Source organism: Macrobrachium nipponense, chromosome 15, assembly GCF_015104395.2.
Source record: "Macrobrachium nipponense isolate FS-2020 chromosome 15, ASM1510439v2, whole genome shotgun sequence".
Classification (NCBI taxonomy): domain Eukaryota; kingdom Metazoa; phylum Arthropoda; class Malacostraca; order Decapoda; family Palaemonidae; genus Macrobrachium; species Macrobrachium nipponense.
The window spans coordinates 34,949,963-34,963,971 of record NC_087208.1 but is presented as its reverse complement, the minus strand read 5'-3'; the positions used below and the strand labels follow the sequence as shown (position 1 = coordinate 34,963,971).

Genomic DNA, 14,009 nt, shown 5'->3' with positions numbered 1-14,009 from the left:
TTAGAATTCGAAATTTGAACACACATTAGTAGTTCCAGAAAAGCGGTGCATATATTGAAAAAGTTAGCGACATAGCTATATTTGTGCAAAATGTGATTTTATGGAGATGTTAAATGTGTAATTTAGACATATATTTATATTATTGTTTAGAATGTTCTTTAGAACTCGCTCATGATTATTTAAAATATTAAGGTATAGTTTTCATTCTGACTATTATTTTCCTCCTAATAACGGATAAAAAGAAGAAAGCAAAGGTAGGTTTTCTATAATTTCAATGTTATTTGGCGAAAATGTTCTAATGATCTCTTATGATTATTCTTCTTAACATAGTAGTATTTAGAAAAATAAAAAAAGAAAGTAAAGGCAGGATTGCTATAGGTTAAGGGGCCTGACTGCGGTTATTGTGACGTCACAGTTGAAGCTGCGCATGACAAGACCTTATATACTCTAGACCTCTGCATTAACTAGACCCACTCGGCACACCGAGCACTGGCTCAATTAAGACTTTTTTTTCCCCCTTTTTTCTGTACTGCATTTGATTGTTTTTATGTTTTATCATTACGTTCAATTTATTGTGAAATAAAATTTTATTTTTATGTGAATTGGTACTGCTTTTACGTACATATTATAGTAAAGATTTTACTGCCTCTTCTTCTCTCCTCAACAATACCACGATGCACGATAACTTAAAATCATTCATTCATTATTCCTAAAAAATATAAACGTTACCTCCCTCTACATCAAGTTAGCTGTGTATCACCGCAATGACGGATGATTTTGTTAATCATTTGTGCTAAATTTTACTGTGAAAAGCTTTGTTCTTTCTTTTACTATTTTGTTAATATTGTTCAGCTAGACCGTCTCACTCGGCGTTAAATTTATTGAGAAATTAACTTTTTATTTGAATTGTTATTGCTTTTATTACATACAGTAATATTAAATTTAACTCTCTCTTCTCCTCAACATATCAACGCTCCCTCGTTCAGTCTCAAGTCAGCTGGGCGTGACGTCACCGCGGTTACGTACGATTTTATACATCTTTTATCCTAAATGTTATATTGAAAGCTAAATTTTATATTAAATGCTTTATACTTTAATGTATTTTGTCGAATATTGTTATCATTAAACTATATATTGTAAATGAAAAAACAAATTAATACAGTTTAACTTTTAAGACCCAGTAGGCCGTCGAATACAAGTATAAACTAGATAAACAATCTGTTCGAGTACGAGCATTTGTTCGGCAAACGATACAAAATTGTCTCGAAAATTTTGTTCGAAAAACGGAAAGTTCGACATATGAAACGTTCGACAAACGAGGTACCACTGTACTTCACAAATACCTAGACCAACAAGTAAAATGACAAATTTTTAATCAGTTAAAAATGTTATCTAAATGCCTTGCTAAATTTCTTATCACTTGCTCAATTTGTTTCATTTTGATAACATGATTTACAAAATAAATTTGGGAGAGAACGTATATTCAAAGGGCAACTCTTTCTCTTGTGGAAAGTTGCAAGTACAAAGTCAGTGGAGTTTAATCTAAATAATTAGTCTTACCATCACCCTAAGACAAGGGTTACTGGATTAATTTCATGGTACACTGCTATTCATCTTGCTAAACCAGCCACAGAATTCACCTAACTGCTATTCCTATCCCATCACAGACTAGGATAAGATATTACATGGCTCACATACCAACCATTATACAACCTTGATAGTGCAATAGGTTTAAACAGCTTGGACCATATGAACAATACCCGACTGACTAAACTTGGCCACACAATTAAACCTTTAATCGACAGAACTTCCAACCATAAACTGCATTAACTTTCATATATAATACTATTCAATGGTCTATTTGAACTAAGCTCATAATAACTCTGGTTAATGCAAGGACACAATGTAAAAAAAAAAAAAAATAAACTACCTGGTTTAATGGTAAGTCAGACTTGGTCCCAGCAGAGAGCAGAAGAGAGAATTTGATCCAGGAGAGAGACGAGATTGGGTTTGAGAGAGAGAGAGAGAGAGAGAGAGAGAGAGAGAGAGAGAGAGAGAGAGAGAATTACCTTATCTCTGAGAATGCACTTCTCAAAGCTTCACGAGACTCCAGCAGCTGGGAATCCAACTGAGCTCTCAGGGCAGCTGCAGAATGGACTGCTTGGGAAAGCTGATCACTAACTGCCTCTGAAGTGGATGTTAAACTGAAAGATAAAGACTATAATGAGTAATTATTACATAATCCATCACATATATTAGTATCTGTACAACAAAATAGGTGCATTATGTCTCAATGTTTTAATTTTTTGCAGTTAAGAGTGATAAGAGAAGGGGAAAAGAAAGGTGATAAAGGTATGAGTATCACAGAGTCAGGGAAAGAATTAAAAAGATAGTTGTAGATGATACTTAACAAGTGAAAGAGCTGGGAATGCATGATTCTACATAATAGTAAAAATGTTACAATCTTGTTAAAGAGAGATGACGATGAATGTGAGGATATGGATGCCAGGAATAAGAAAAAATTATGTTAATGTGGATGGTGAAGAAAGGTAGATATGTTGAGATACAATAGTTGCCCCTATGATGGCCATATGACAGGAGAGGTGAGCTCTGGAAAAGGTTTGCAGGAAAAGAGGATGTCTATGACAGTGATGGCAGGACTGTAAAGAAGGACTGTTGAGCTAAATCTTATTGTGGATGGTACAAGAGAATGAAAAAACAGATGAAAGCTCTCAAGATGAAGCATTTGCACAGAAGCTGCAAACAAAAGTAAGAAGATAAAATAGAAGAATATGAAAAAAAAGTTATGCATACGCTGGTGAAAATGTGTACAATTCACAGATCTTGAGAAGGTGGAGAAGAGAGGAGGCTGATAATGTGCTTGCTAAATTGCATGGATGATAGAATCTGATGGTGCACAAATAACTAAAATTAAAAATGATCACAGTACCACACCTTTGAACTGCTTCTGAAGTGGCCTTATGCCACACTTGTGCTTCTAAGAACTGACACATAGCCATTGTATTTGTGAGCATTGATGAGTACACTGAAGCTGAACGGGCATCCATGGCTTTCATGCAGTCTTCCATGCGCTCTCTTTCAGTGCAAGGATACACTGGCCAGCCAAACCGTATCAGGTAACAATTCGTGAAAGCAAGTGCTAAACGGCTTTGTATCTGAAAATCGTATTACATCATAAGAACATTGCACATTATTTAATTATTTAACAATTTCTTTCCTGCCTTTAGCTTCAGGAAATAAGGATGACCTATTCTCTCCAGTGAGAGCCATTAATCATGACCTGTTGAGAACTAAGGACCTCTTATGAACTACTTCCATAGTAGTACAGGCATATACCTGCAAAAATGCAAAATAATCAATATTTGAAGTTTGTTTTAATGAAAAATGCAGTTTACATAGTTTATAATGCGCCCACAGCATTAAAAGTAAGGTTTTCTTGGGATATTTGACAATAGCTAAACCAATGTATACATGAAATACGATAAGTTTTTGTTATATTGTTTTAACTTTAGGTGGATAAGTGTCGCACAATTGAATCCAATGGGAAAGGACAGGCATAGTAGGGAAGATAAAAACCACAGTGTAGAAGAGCAAAGCAGAGCAGACTTTGCACTGCACCCTATTCTTCTAGCTCTCTGGCTGTGCATAAGCAAGACTCCACTTACCTCGTCTGTTAGGTGGGAACATCCCTGGTGAAGCTCCTTCAGTGTATTTTGGTAACAGTCACCATACCTGTAATTATCTTCATTATCAGCATTATGAAAATTTAATCAAATTCACAGAGAAGTCTAAAATATGATTATAAAACATTTAAGGCTAGCATCAACTGTAAATGAGTTAAAGTACAAATTATTTACTGCCTTTGAAAGTCATGTGTAAGAGACTTGTATACCAAATCCGATGCAACACTAAAACCTTGACAAATCTTTATTCTGTATGTATAAATTTTCTTAGGCATTACCACATTAGTTAGTCTACAATGGAACCGCATGTAGGTACCCAATTGTTTCCTATATTATATATATATATATCTATATATATATTATATATATCTAATATTATATATTTATATACATTATGAAAATATTGATCACATCACCATATATATATATAATATATATATATACATATATATATATACATATACATTATATATATATACTATATATATACATTATATATATATATATATATATATATATATATATATATATATATATATATATATATATAACAGTATGGCTATTAGCAAACAGACTTACTTGGCTAAAGCTTGAGAGAGAGAGAGAGAGAGAGAGAGAGAGAGACGAGAGAGAGAGAGAGAGAGAGAGAGAGAGAGAGAGAGAAATTGCACCGATTGTGGGAAAATTCTGATAATTTCTTTGCTCTCCATTGTTTCACGTTTTCTTTAACTGTATGAGTGTTTAATAGTTTTCTGTAAAAGAAAACTTTGCAAGGATGACTTTTGATCTGACCGTCCGGCCTTGGATCTTAAAAATGACCGAGGCTAGAGGGCTGCAAACTGGCATGTTGATCATTCACCCTCAAATCATCAAAAATACCCAACTGCAGCCCTCTAACCTCAGTAGTTGTTATTTTATTTAATGTTAAAGTTAGCCATGATCGTGTATCTGAACAACACATGCTACCAACGGGCTGTGACTGCAAGTTTCAAGGGCTACAGCTGAGAATTTTACGAGCCATGGCAGTGTTTTCCATACAGCATTATACGCTGTACAGAAAACTTTATTGCGGCGCAAGTTTTACGTGTTTTTAATTATCTGTACCTATTACACTGTTTTTAACCTATTTTTAAATTGCATCTAGGCCTTAATACTTGGAAATTTAACCCCAAATTAAAACTTTTTATACATCGATTTATTTAGAATCTTGAATAAAAAAATTCCACACAACAGCAGATGTGCAAAAAACCACTCAAGATTCCCTGATCATCAAATAACTGCAAAATCACAATACACCCAACCCCTCGAGCGGAATATTCAATCTTGCTTAAATATACATAAAATATGACAAGGCGGCTGTTATTGAATATCACAAACTAGCTCCTAAGCAAGGCTGAAACTGAACCATGGAAGTTTCCAAGTACCTGTAGTACCTATGGTTATCGCATTCTACGTCCTGTGCATAAATCTAGTTTTCAAACTTTCAATACTGCAATAACTTTAAATGATTCACAAAGAGAATACTGTATATTCAATAATGATGTTGTATAATATATACCCTTGCTGTAAAGTGTGTAATTATAAATTACCAGGATGAAACTATATCACGGATTGCACCATCCTGCTATTCGCTTAATCATTCTCATATTAACCCGAGGGACCTTGGGTGCTTCTGCGCTTTCAGTAATTTTGACGGAAGGTGTTAAACTAATTCCAAATGTTCTGGCCTTCATATGTATTAAAATGTGTGTCAAAAGTGTTTTGTAAGCTAGCACCCAAGTTTTCCCAACACGGCCTCAGACTATGGCCCTTTTTTTTTTTTTTTTTTTTTTGGGGGGGGGTTGTTGTTAACCGGCATGCTTCTGTTCTCTTCTCGTTTACGTCGTTGGATCTGCAACAGATGAGGGCATCAGAATGCTCGTAAAAAGAAAAAAATAGAATAGTAATCTTACCTTGGCATCTTCGCCTCTCGGGCAATTATGTCATACTGCAATCTTCCTTCTTGGGTGAGTGAAGTGAGGCTACCTTCGCTTGCAGGGACCAAACCTTGTCCCGTACCAATACAAACCAGCAGATAAAACACTAACACGTCCATGGCCTATTCTTCTTCCTGTAAAAGAGAACAACAACACTATTGTTGTATATAACACGCATCTAACCCAATACCTTCGAATTTTTAAGAGGATTCGATTTAGCTATCGAAAGCAACAAATGTACTAACTCGTCACAAACAAATACACACACACGAGAAATAAAGTATATACAAACATGCAAAACAAAAACAAAAATATTCAGGCTTGGTCACTCCAATTCCCGATGACGCTTCTCTTAGACATTACAACTGAGTTTATCATTCGCCACTGTGACAAAATGTAGTGCGTTACTAATAGCTTATATTTACAGTACTGACAAAGGTCAAAACTTAAAAACTCACTTGTATTTTCCACTGTTGCAATAACCTAAATAAAAAATTTTACTTCATTACAAGGACCTTACTTAAGGCAATTACGACGCAATGATTAGTTTACACAAACTGAAAAAAAATTCACAGTTGTTAATTCCTTTACACCCTGTTATTTTATTAATAAAACAATTTACATAACACAAAATAACGAGCACTACTTTTTCTGGTTCAATAAGCAGTTATATATATTATATATATTATACATATATATATATATATATATATATATATATATATATATATATATATATATATATATAAACAACAGTTTTTGCTGCAAAAGGAATTTTTTTTGGTGGATACTTAATAAATGAATTAGCCAAACCTTGTATCAATTTTTTTTATAAGCAAGTGCGTCATAAATGCGAATATGAAGAGCCCTTCAATGGTTTACAAATTTGACAAGAAAATAGATATAATCAGAACCAGAAATTAAAATACGAGATTTAACGACGTTCATGACGTGGAAAATATACAAATAGCCTACATTCCTAATGTAAATAAAAATCTTAAAAATAAAAGTTCAACGGATAAGCTTCGCATTGAAAATAAAAAAATAAAAAATACCAGACCGAGACCAAAAAATATCAAGGTATATATTTCCTTATAAAAGCTTTCTCACGACATCGAGTAAGAGTATAACTCATGTACCAGACGAATACTTCAGAAAAACCAATCCTCAAATGCAATTATTATCTATAATAGGCAAGATGACATGATGACATAATGACAATTTTGAGGCGACTAAATTTTCCCTTTAGCATTTCATTTCATTGGATGATTTCAATAAGTCTTAGAATGAAAATGTGTGAGGACAACTAACAATGGACCATGCATGTCATGAAAAAAAAAAAAAAAAGTCATACGTGCGACAGGAAACACTCTCTCTCTCTCTCTCTCTCTCTCTCTCTCTCTCTCTATACTCTCCCTCTCCTCCTCTCTCTCGCTCTCGTCTCTCTCTCTGTGTGTGTGTGTGTGTTTTTGAATTGCTGTTTAACAAAGAAAAAATCCGTAATACCAAGCAACAAAGGCTTATTACATCGAAGACGGCAGCATAAAGGGCTATATATAAAATTGGACCATAAAGTTCGTGTAAATCACAAGTTAAAAGTCTAATATACAGCAGCCAATACGCGCCACTGAAGAAACAAATGCCGAACAATTTAACAATCAAGATGGGAAAATCGACAACTCTAAAGTGCTATTAATATAAAAACATGAAAGCTGAAGACAATAAACCGAGAGGTCGTTATCCGTCGCCCTAAAATATCGTACCTGACGACTCGGCCCAACCTTGGCAATGGCCGGAGGCTACTCGGTCCTAGGAACTTGTTCGCCGGCTACCGGATACATTAAATGCTAGACAGCACATGCGCTCTTTCTCCCTCATTACAGGTGCAAGGCGTCCAAACCCTCGTCGGATTAGAAATGCACAGTATGGAAAGTAGAGAGAACTGTGCAGCAAAGGTGTCAGGAATGAATGCACGCAAAGGCAACACGGTGAATTTAATCTAACCAATAAAAGCTATCAGGCAACATGGATGGAATCTAGAATTGAGCGAAAGGAACTTTGGGGTTGTCACCCCACGGTTATTTCGACAAAATTACTCGTGTATGCTTTCTTGCATTTAACCTGAACTGCCATTCAATATATAAACACTATGGATTAGTCTGAAAGGGCCACATTGTCAAACAATAGTAGGGAAGCAAAGATACCGTACTTTCTAGAAGAAGAAAAAATTCACCAAGGTCCAAAAAAAAGGGACCTTGGAATTCACAATGATAAAACATCCTAATGGTAAAAACGTCCTTATGTGAAGGAAGTAACCGGCAATCTTTGATGAGACCAATCACAAGATACCTTCCCGAAGACGGCCCGGCCCCTTTTCTTGACCAATCAGGATTTGTTGGGTTATCTTCTTCCGACGATCTCGAGATGCCAGATTATAATTTAAGATAAGTTAGGTGAAGCGACTCCACTTCCGTGTAGTACTTTCATACAAAAAATTTCGTGAAGCTGGAAAAAGCAAAAATTACCTTATTTAGCACTAGAGCAAAAACTATTTGCAGGATAAAAAAAATTATTAGTATATATACGTATATATATATATAATATATATATCACATTTCCATAACTGTAATGCTAACACGTATATGCATATTACATTGTAGTATATCCAACCAGGAATGTGGCAACGTAACCAGTCTTTAATATTCTTATGTAATCGCATAATCTTTTTAATTATAGATAGCAGACATCCATCATACTAACGTCATTAAATCAAAGCTTTATAACTTCCCCTTACTAGCCAAAGGCCCGAGATCAGTTTAGGGGAAGGGGGGGGAGGGGATAGCCAGACTCTTGGCTTGTTGCCTGAAAACCCACTATCTCTGAACTTAAGCCGTGAATTGGGTTTCAAATGATTAGTCAACTGTGGTCGATTGCAGCCGTGGGGTGGGGTTGCTGGTCTCATGCCCAGCAACATGCTTAGGGCATGAGACCAGCAACTCCACCCCAAGAGGCTTACCAGGAATCTTTAAATATCTTTTGGAACCAGACACAGCAGTTCGTCGACAGTTTGTGCTGCTGCTAAATTCTTCATCATTGTTAAAAGTCCCTTCTTGAAAATGCAAAAATGTTTGTGTATGCCAACCCCATCCGACTGCCATTCCGGAATTTACTAGGACCATTTCACACACGTCAAAATACATATAATTTTCCCCCCTCTTCAGTTTCCATAGTGTCCGATGCAGTTTTTTTTTTATTTTTATTTTTTTAATCAATATAATCATAACCTTCCTTGCCACATTTTACACCGGCTGTTATTAATTTTTATAATTAGGTAAATACTGTTCAACGATGTTTTCTGAATTTTAGGCCAAATGACTTTAAAAGCGATTGCCTACGGTGAATGAATCCCAAGTTAAGAATTTCCGTAGCCTAGACCGCCTATTTAGTAGAAAGAGCTTCTGGACGATACGTAACGACGATTACATAATGCGGGAACTGATTACCACCTTGTTCATTCTTTTTTTCCACCAAGCTAAAACCTTGGAAGCGAGCACAATGAGTTATAAAATCGCAACACCTAGAGCCATGATGTGGGCTAACCTTTCTCCACAGTGTGTCTCCGGGCGAACCGTGCTTGCAACCAAGACACTCCAGCAAGTTTCCTCCGTTGGACGAATTTGTAACGTTAAATTAACAATTTCAAAACATGAGTTGAATATGAACTTTAGGCCAAAGGCCAAGCACTGGGACCAATGAGGACATTTAGCCCTGAAATGGAGAATATGAAAGGAGGTACAGTAAAAGGAACGAAGGTGGTTGCAGCTAGGAGCCGAAGGCAAGCTACAAGGACTCTTAAGTAATGCCTACAGTGCACCGCATGAGCTCCACTGACGGCGCTACCCCACTACGGAGGTGCTTGAATGAAAGGCACCTGATGGTCTGAATAAGGAACGATAGAGGGGCTTCCTCAAAACAAACCTAATTATCACAATCTATATCCTTTGCTAGGTCATGTCAACTGCGGTTGGCTGAGCTAATAATATGCAATACATCTCCATCACATCCAAACGGGAGTGTGTTTAAACTGTTACAGGACAGAATATTTATGGTAGGAACCCGTTTCCAGGAGAGAGAGAGAGAAGGGAGACGACCAGAGACGAGACGAGAGAGAGAGAGAGAGAGAGAGGAGAGAGAGAGAGAAATTGTCATTCAACTTTTCCCAGCTGTGCAAAAAATTACAAAATCTTTTCTGGAAAAAGACGCGGATTTAGTTAACAACAACATACTGCAGTTAATAGCTTGGAGGTCGTGGAAATCTGTTAAAAATTTTCCTTACCTTCGTTCTATTTTGTTAAAACTGGTACGTACAGTAGGTGACTTTTGTAGAATTTAAGCTCGTAATGAGGATGAATCATTTTCGTAATCTAACGAAACATTACCAACTTTTTGCATTACACACACACACACACACACACACACACACAGAGAGAGAGTGTTTGTTTGTTTGTATGGTGTTTTTACGTTGCATGGAACCAATGGTTATTCAGTAACGGGACCAACGGCTTTGCGTGACTTCCGAGCCACGTCGAGAGTTCGAACTTCTATCACCAGAAATACACATCGAGAGAGAGAATCTGATCAAGTGAAAGCTGGAGAGTTAAAACAATCAGGAAATTTATGCCCTTGAAATAGAAGAAATTTATGGAAGGCAAAGTGAAAGGCGGTGGTTCTAGGTAGAGAAACGTTTCGACATGGCGGACATGACGTCAAACGCCATGAATCATGATTTATACAATACCCGACATGCCAGATTATTATGGACGTTAAATTAAACTTTCGAACAATAAACATTCCTTTCTGAAAACCAAGAGGTCCTCGCTTGTCAAACCTCACTTACTCGGAAGAGGTAATGGGAGGAAAATTAATGGAAAATTTAACAAAAGTCAACGCTTTCAAAAGTGATCATTGGATAGAGGTTAAAAAAAAAATTGGACTGAATTTTCAAACAAGACAATCGCCCTGAACGTTTTCTTACAATAGTGCCTGCATACCCCGCAATGCCATTTTGATTAAACAAGCATATACCTCATGTAAAACGAATATATACAACCTGATCTTAAACGATAGGAAATGAGATTAGAATAAAATTGACACACGCCTTTAAAAGTAACTATACCACGCTGAGAAGCTCGTTACTCGATGACACTGCAAAAAGTATTTAGAAACTAAGTTTAAAATGAGTAAAAGCAAGAATTAGATAAAGCAGACTGGGTTAAGTACAATTGAAAACATAGCCGATGTAATTAAAGTAGTGACGTCATAATTATTTCAAGTTTTCCGGTCAGTCAGGAATGCAAACTTTTGACGGCACATAAGCCTTGCATCAACAAAGTTAAAAAAAAAAAATCACAACTATTGTTCATTCGGGTACATGGAAAACAGATAAATTACGCTATAACGAAAATCATATACTACCAAGTTTACGACCTACATTTCCGTAACACATAATTATTTCTCCGAAGGATTTCTGCCTTAATTAAATACATGGTAAATCTTGAAACAACAATTCACACGATTTTGAGGGCAAATTCCTCGAAATAAATCGTTCCCATTTGTGATACATTTCCTATGTCTAGATTTGTTTCCTTACCAAAGTAGGATGAACGTCGAATTTTAACTGCGCAGTTGAAGTTTTGCGTGGCAGACTTACACTCGCTTACTCACTATTTTCAATTGATTTTTAAAGTTTTCTGTCAAGGAAAACTACCGAGAAAACTACTTCCCCTGCTCGTCCTCAGATCTCAAAAAACCTGCTGAGGCTAGAGGGCTGCAAACTGGACCATCAAACATATCATATAGCAGCCCTTTAGCCTCATTAGTTTTTGGTATTTCTCTATAAGCATTCCGCATCGTTCGTCCCCGCGAATACGAAAGCCCACCAGGAATTGGGGGGTCAAATGTATTTCGCCGTGCTTAGTAAGAGCATCCTGACGGTTAATTGCAGTCGTCCGAATAAATATTACATAAAATTCTTGTTCAGGCCGCCGCGGAATAGTAATATAGAACTACCTAGTTTTTATTTAATTTCAAAAGTAGCAACGGTCGCGTTTGGCACTGCTATAGGAACCAACAAAACAGGCCACCACCGGGAAGTTGCTGAAAGTTTCAAATAGCATCATACGCTGTACAGAAAGCTTGATTGCGCCGGAGAAACTTCGGCGCATTTTTTAAATTATAATTAACGCGATGTTTGGGTTACGCTTAACAGTGTATAATTGTAATATATAGCATTTGGGAACGTCACTAACATGATTACAAAAATGCATCAAGAGTAACGTTTATGTACAGCTGCTATAAGAGATTAAAACTTGCCACTCATCCGGAACAGTTATTCTTATTTCAATGCAGAGGTCGATGGAACAGCTATCCCATGATATAACTTTTGAGAGAGAGAGAGAGAGAGAGAGAGAGAGAGAGAGAGAGAGAGAGAGAGAGAGAGAGAGAGTTTTTGGAGGCTGGGTCATCGCGTCTTGGAAGATATTAGGGAAAACAATTTCACAGCTGGGGAGTAAATAAGGAATCACTAACCCATTCAATTTCAGAGAGAGAGAGAGAGAGAGAGAGAGAGAGAGAGAGAGAGAGAGAGAGAGAGAGAGAGAGAGAGAGGGTGGGAAAGTTTCACATAAATTTCAATATGAAACTAGTAAAACTAATAATTATAAGCAGCAAAATAAACTTACAATGAACACCTAAATGCTTAATGATTTCAGCGTCAAAATTTAATATTGATTAAAGGTCCAGAAGCGTTTACCAAATTGCCCTCAAATAAAAACTGGATGGCCAGGCGGCCAAACCAATCAAAAACTGTTTTAGAGGCGTAGGATATAAAGTTACTAAGACCACTTTCCAATGAGCTCTCAAAATCGGCAGACAGACAAGGCCAGAGTTAATCGGAGTCAAACACAGCTGAGTCACTGGTAAAAACACCGGGTTAAATTGGAGGTCACTAATAACGGGCAGAAAAGTAGGTCGGAGGATGGATGACTAAGAAACGTCAGTAGATTTTTTTTTTTTTTTTTTGTGAGGGGGGCGGATAGAGGGGCACCCTCCCACAAAAAACCACATTTCTTAATGATATACACATCTATAAATAACGGACTGGGAAGGAACGATTAGCCTGCAATAACGCACATTTCGTGGAATGTATCATAGGTCTGTCATTCCCTGTAAATCTCATAAACAACAATGCTTTCCTTTAAAACAAACTTGCAATAGGATGTGAATTGCTTACGTCGTTTCATGAGCCAACCTCAAAAATTTTAAGTAATTACCAAAACAACTGTTTAGACTTTTGAAAAGTAAACTTCTCTTCAAACTTATAGAAGCATTAAGTATGAAGAATAGTAAATGTGGTGATGGAAGACCCATTAGGTGAGGTTAGTACCCTTACTTAGGATAGGATAGTAAGTACACCTTTATTCACTACTGCCACATTCTCCTGCCTTCCAGCTAGCATTGCTTATACAGTGGAACAATGTACTACTTGATCAGCAGTTAATCTAGTGCCTTGCGCATATTCAGTCGCATATTTAGTTACTACAGTAGGTACATATCTAATTTTTGCTTTACAGGACCCTAACATACTGGCTATTAACTGTGGTCCCCTTTGATTGTCAGCACGGAGAGTCTAACTTAGAAATATATGGTTCATGCAGTTAGTGAGAAATTTTTCATAGTAAAATTCCCTATAAAATAAAACAGGTTAAGCCCATGCCCATGCAGTTTACTAGACCTAATCTCGCTAGCCTAAGTTTAAGAAAAGTAGATGCACAATACTAGCCTAAAGGGAAATCACTGCCATTGCCAGCCGTGATGATCACAACAAATAATGAATTACCTTTTGTGGAAAAAATACAATAACCTCTGCTATTCCGTAAAAAAATCTATCACAATCGGCGTATAAAGTCTAAAACAACCAGAGAAAAAACACTGCAGAAGGACGAGCGGTGCGCTGAGCTTACGCAAGCACTCAAAACATCCAACGACCTTGAAAAACGGAAGAGTTACACACATTTCAAACTAACCGCCAGATGGCTTTTTGTGTGATCTCGAAACAGGCGCTAGAATTTGATCCTTTTATTTTCAGGTAAGACGCGGAGGTGCCATTACGGTTTCGTCCTATTATAATGGTTCAGTAACAGTTAATTTTTGGTAACTCCAGTGATCTGGGAAAAGCCCTACTGTATATACACACGCACAAACGATAAAAATTGAATGGTGTGCAGCATTTTAAAAATTCTAATGAGGAAACTGGATAAATATGCTAACC

General features: G+C 36.6%; 1 protein-coding gene across 2 annotated transcripts in view; it reads right to left on the bottom strand.

The window, feature by feature from the left end:
* Positions 1–13,735, bottom strand: part of LOC135227081 (uncharacterized) — a 34,846-nt gene extending 21,111 nt beyond the window's left edge. Inside the window, exons 1-5 of one of the 2 annotated variants that reach the window (XM_064266919.1) lie at positions 13,578–13,735; positions 5,657–5,814; positions 3,687–3,753; positions 2,956–3,176; positions 2,070–2,204 (exon numbers count right to left, since the gene is read on the bottom strand). In XM_064266919.1, coding sequence (XP_064122989.1) covers positions 2,070–2,204; positions 2,956–3,176; positions 3,687–3,753; positions 5,657–5,799 — 566 coding nt within the window. In that variant the 5' untranslated portion in view covers positions 5,800–5,814; positions 13,578–13,735. Of the gene's footprint in view, positions 1–2,069; positions 2,205–2,955; positions 3,177–3,686; positions 3,754–5,656; positions 5,815–8,029; positions 8,054–13,577 lie in introns of those variants that run through there. The other variant, XM_064266920.1, reaches the window with a different exon arrangement.
* Between the last annotated feature and the right edge of the window lie 274 nt (positions 13,736–14,009).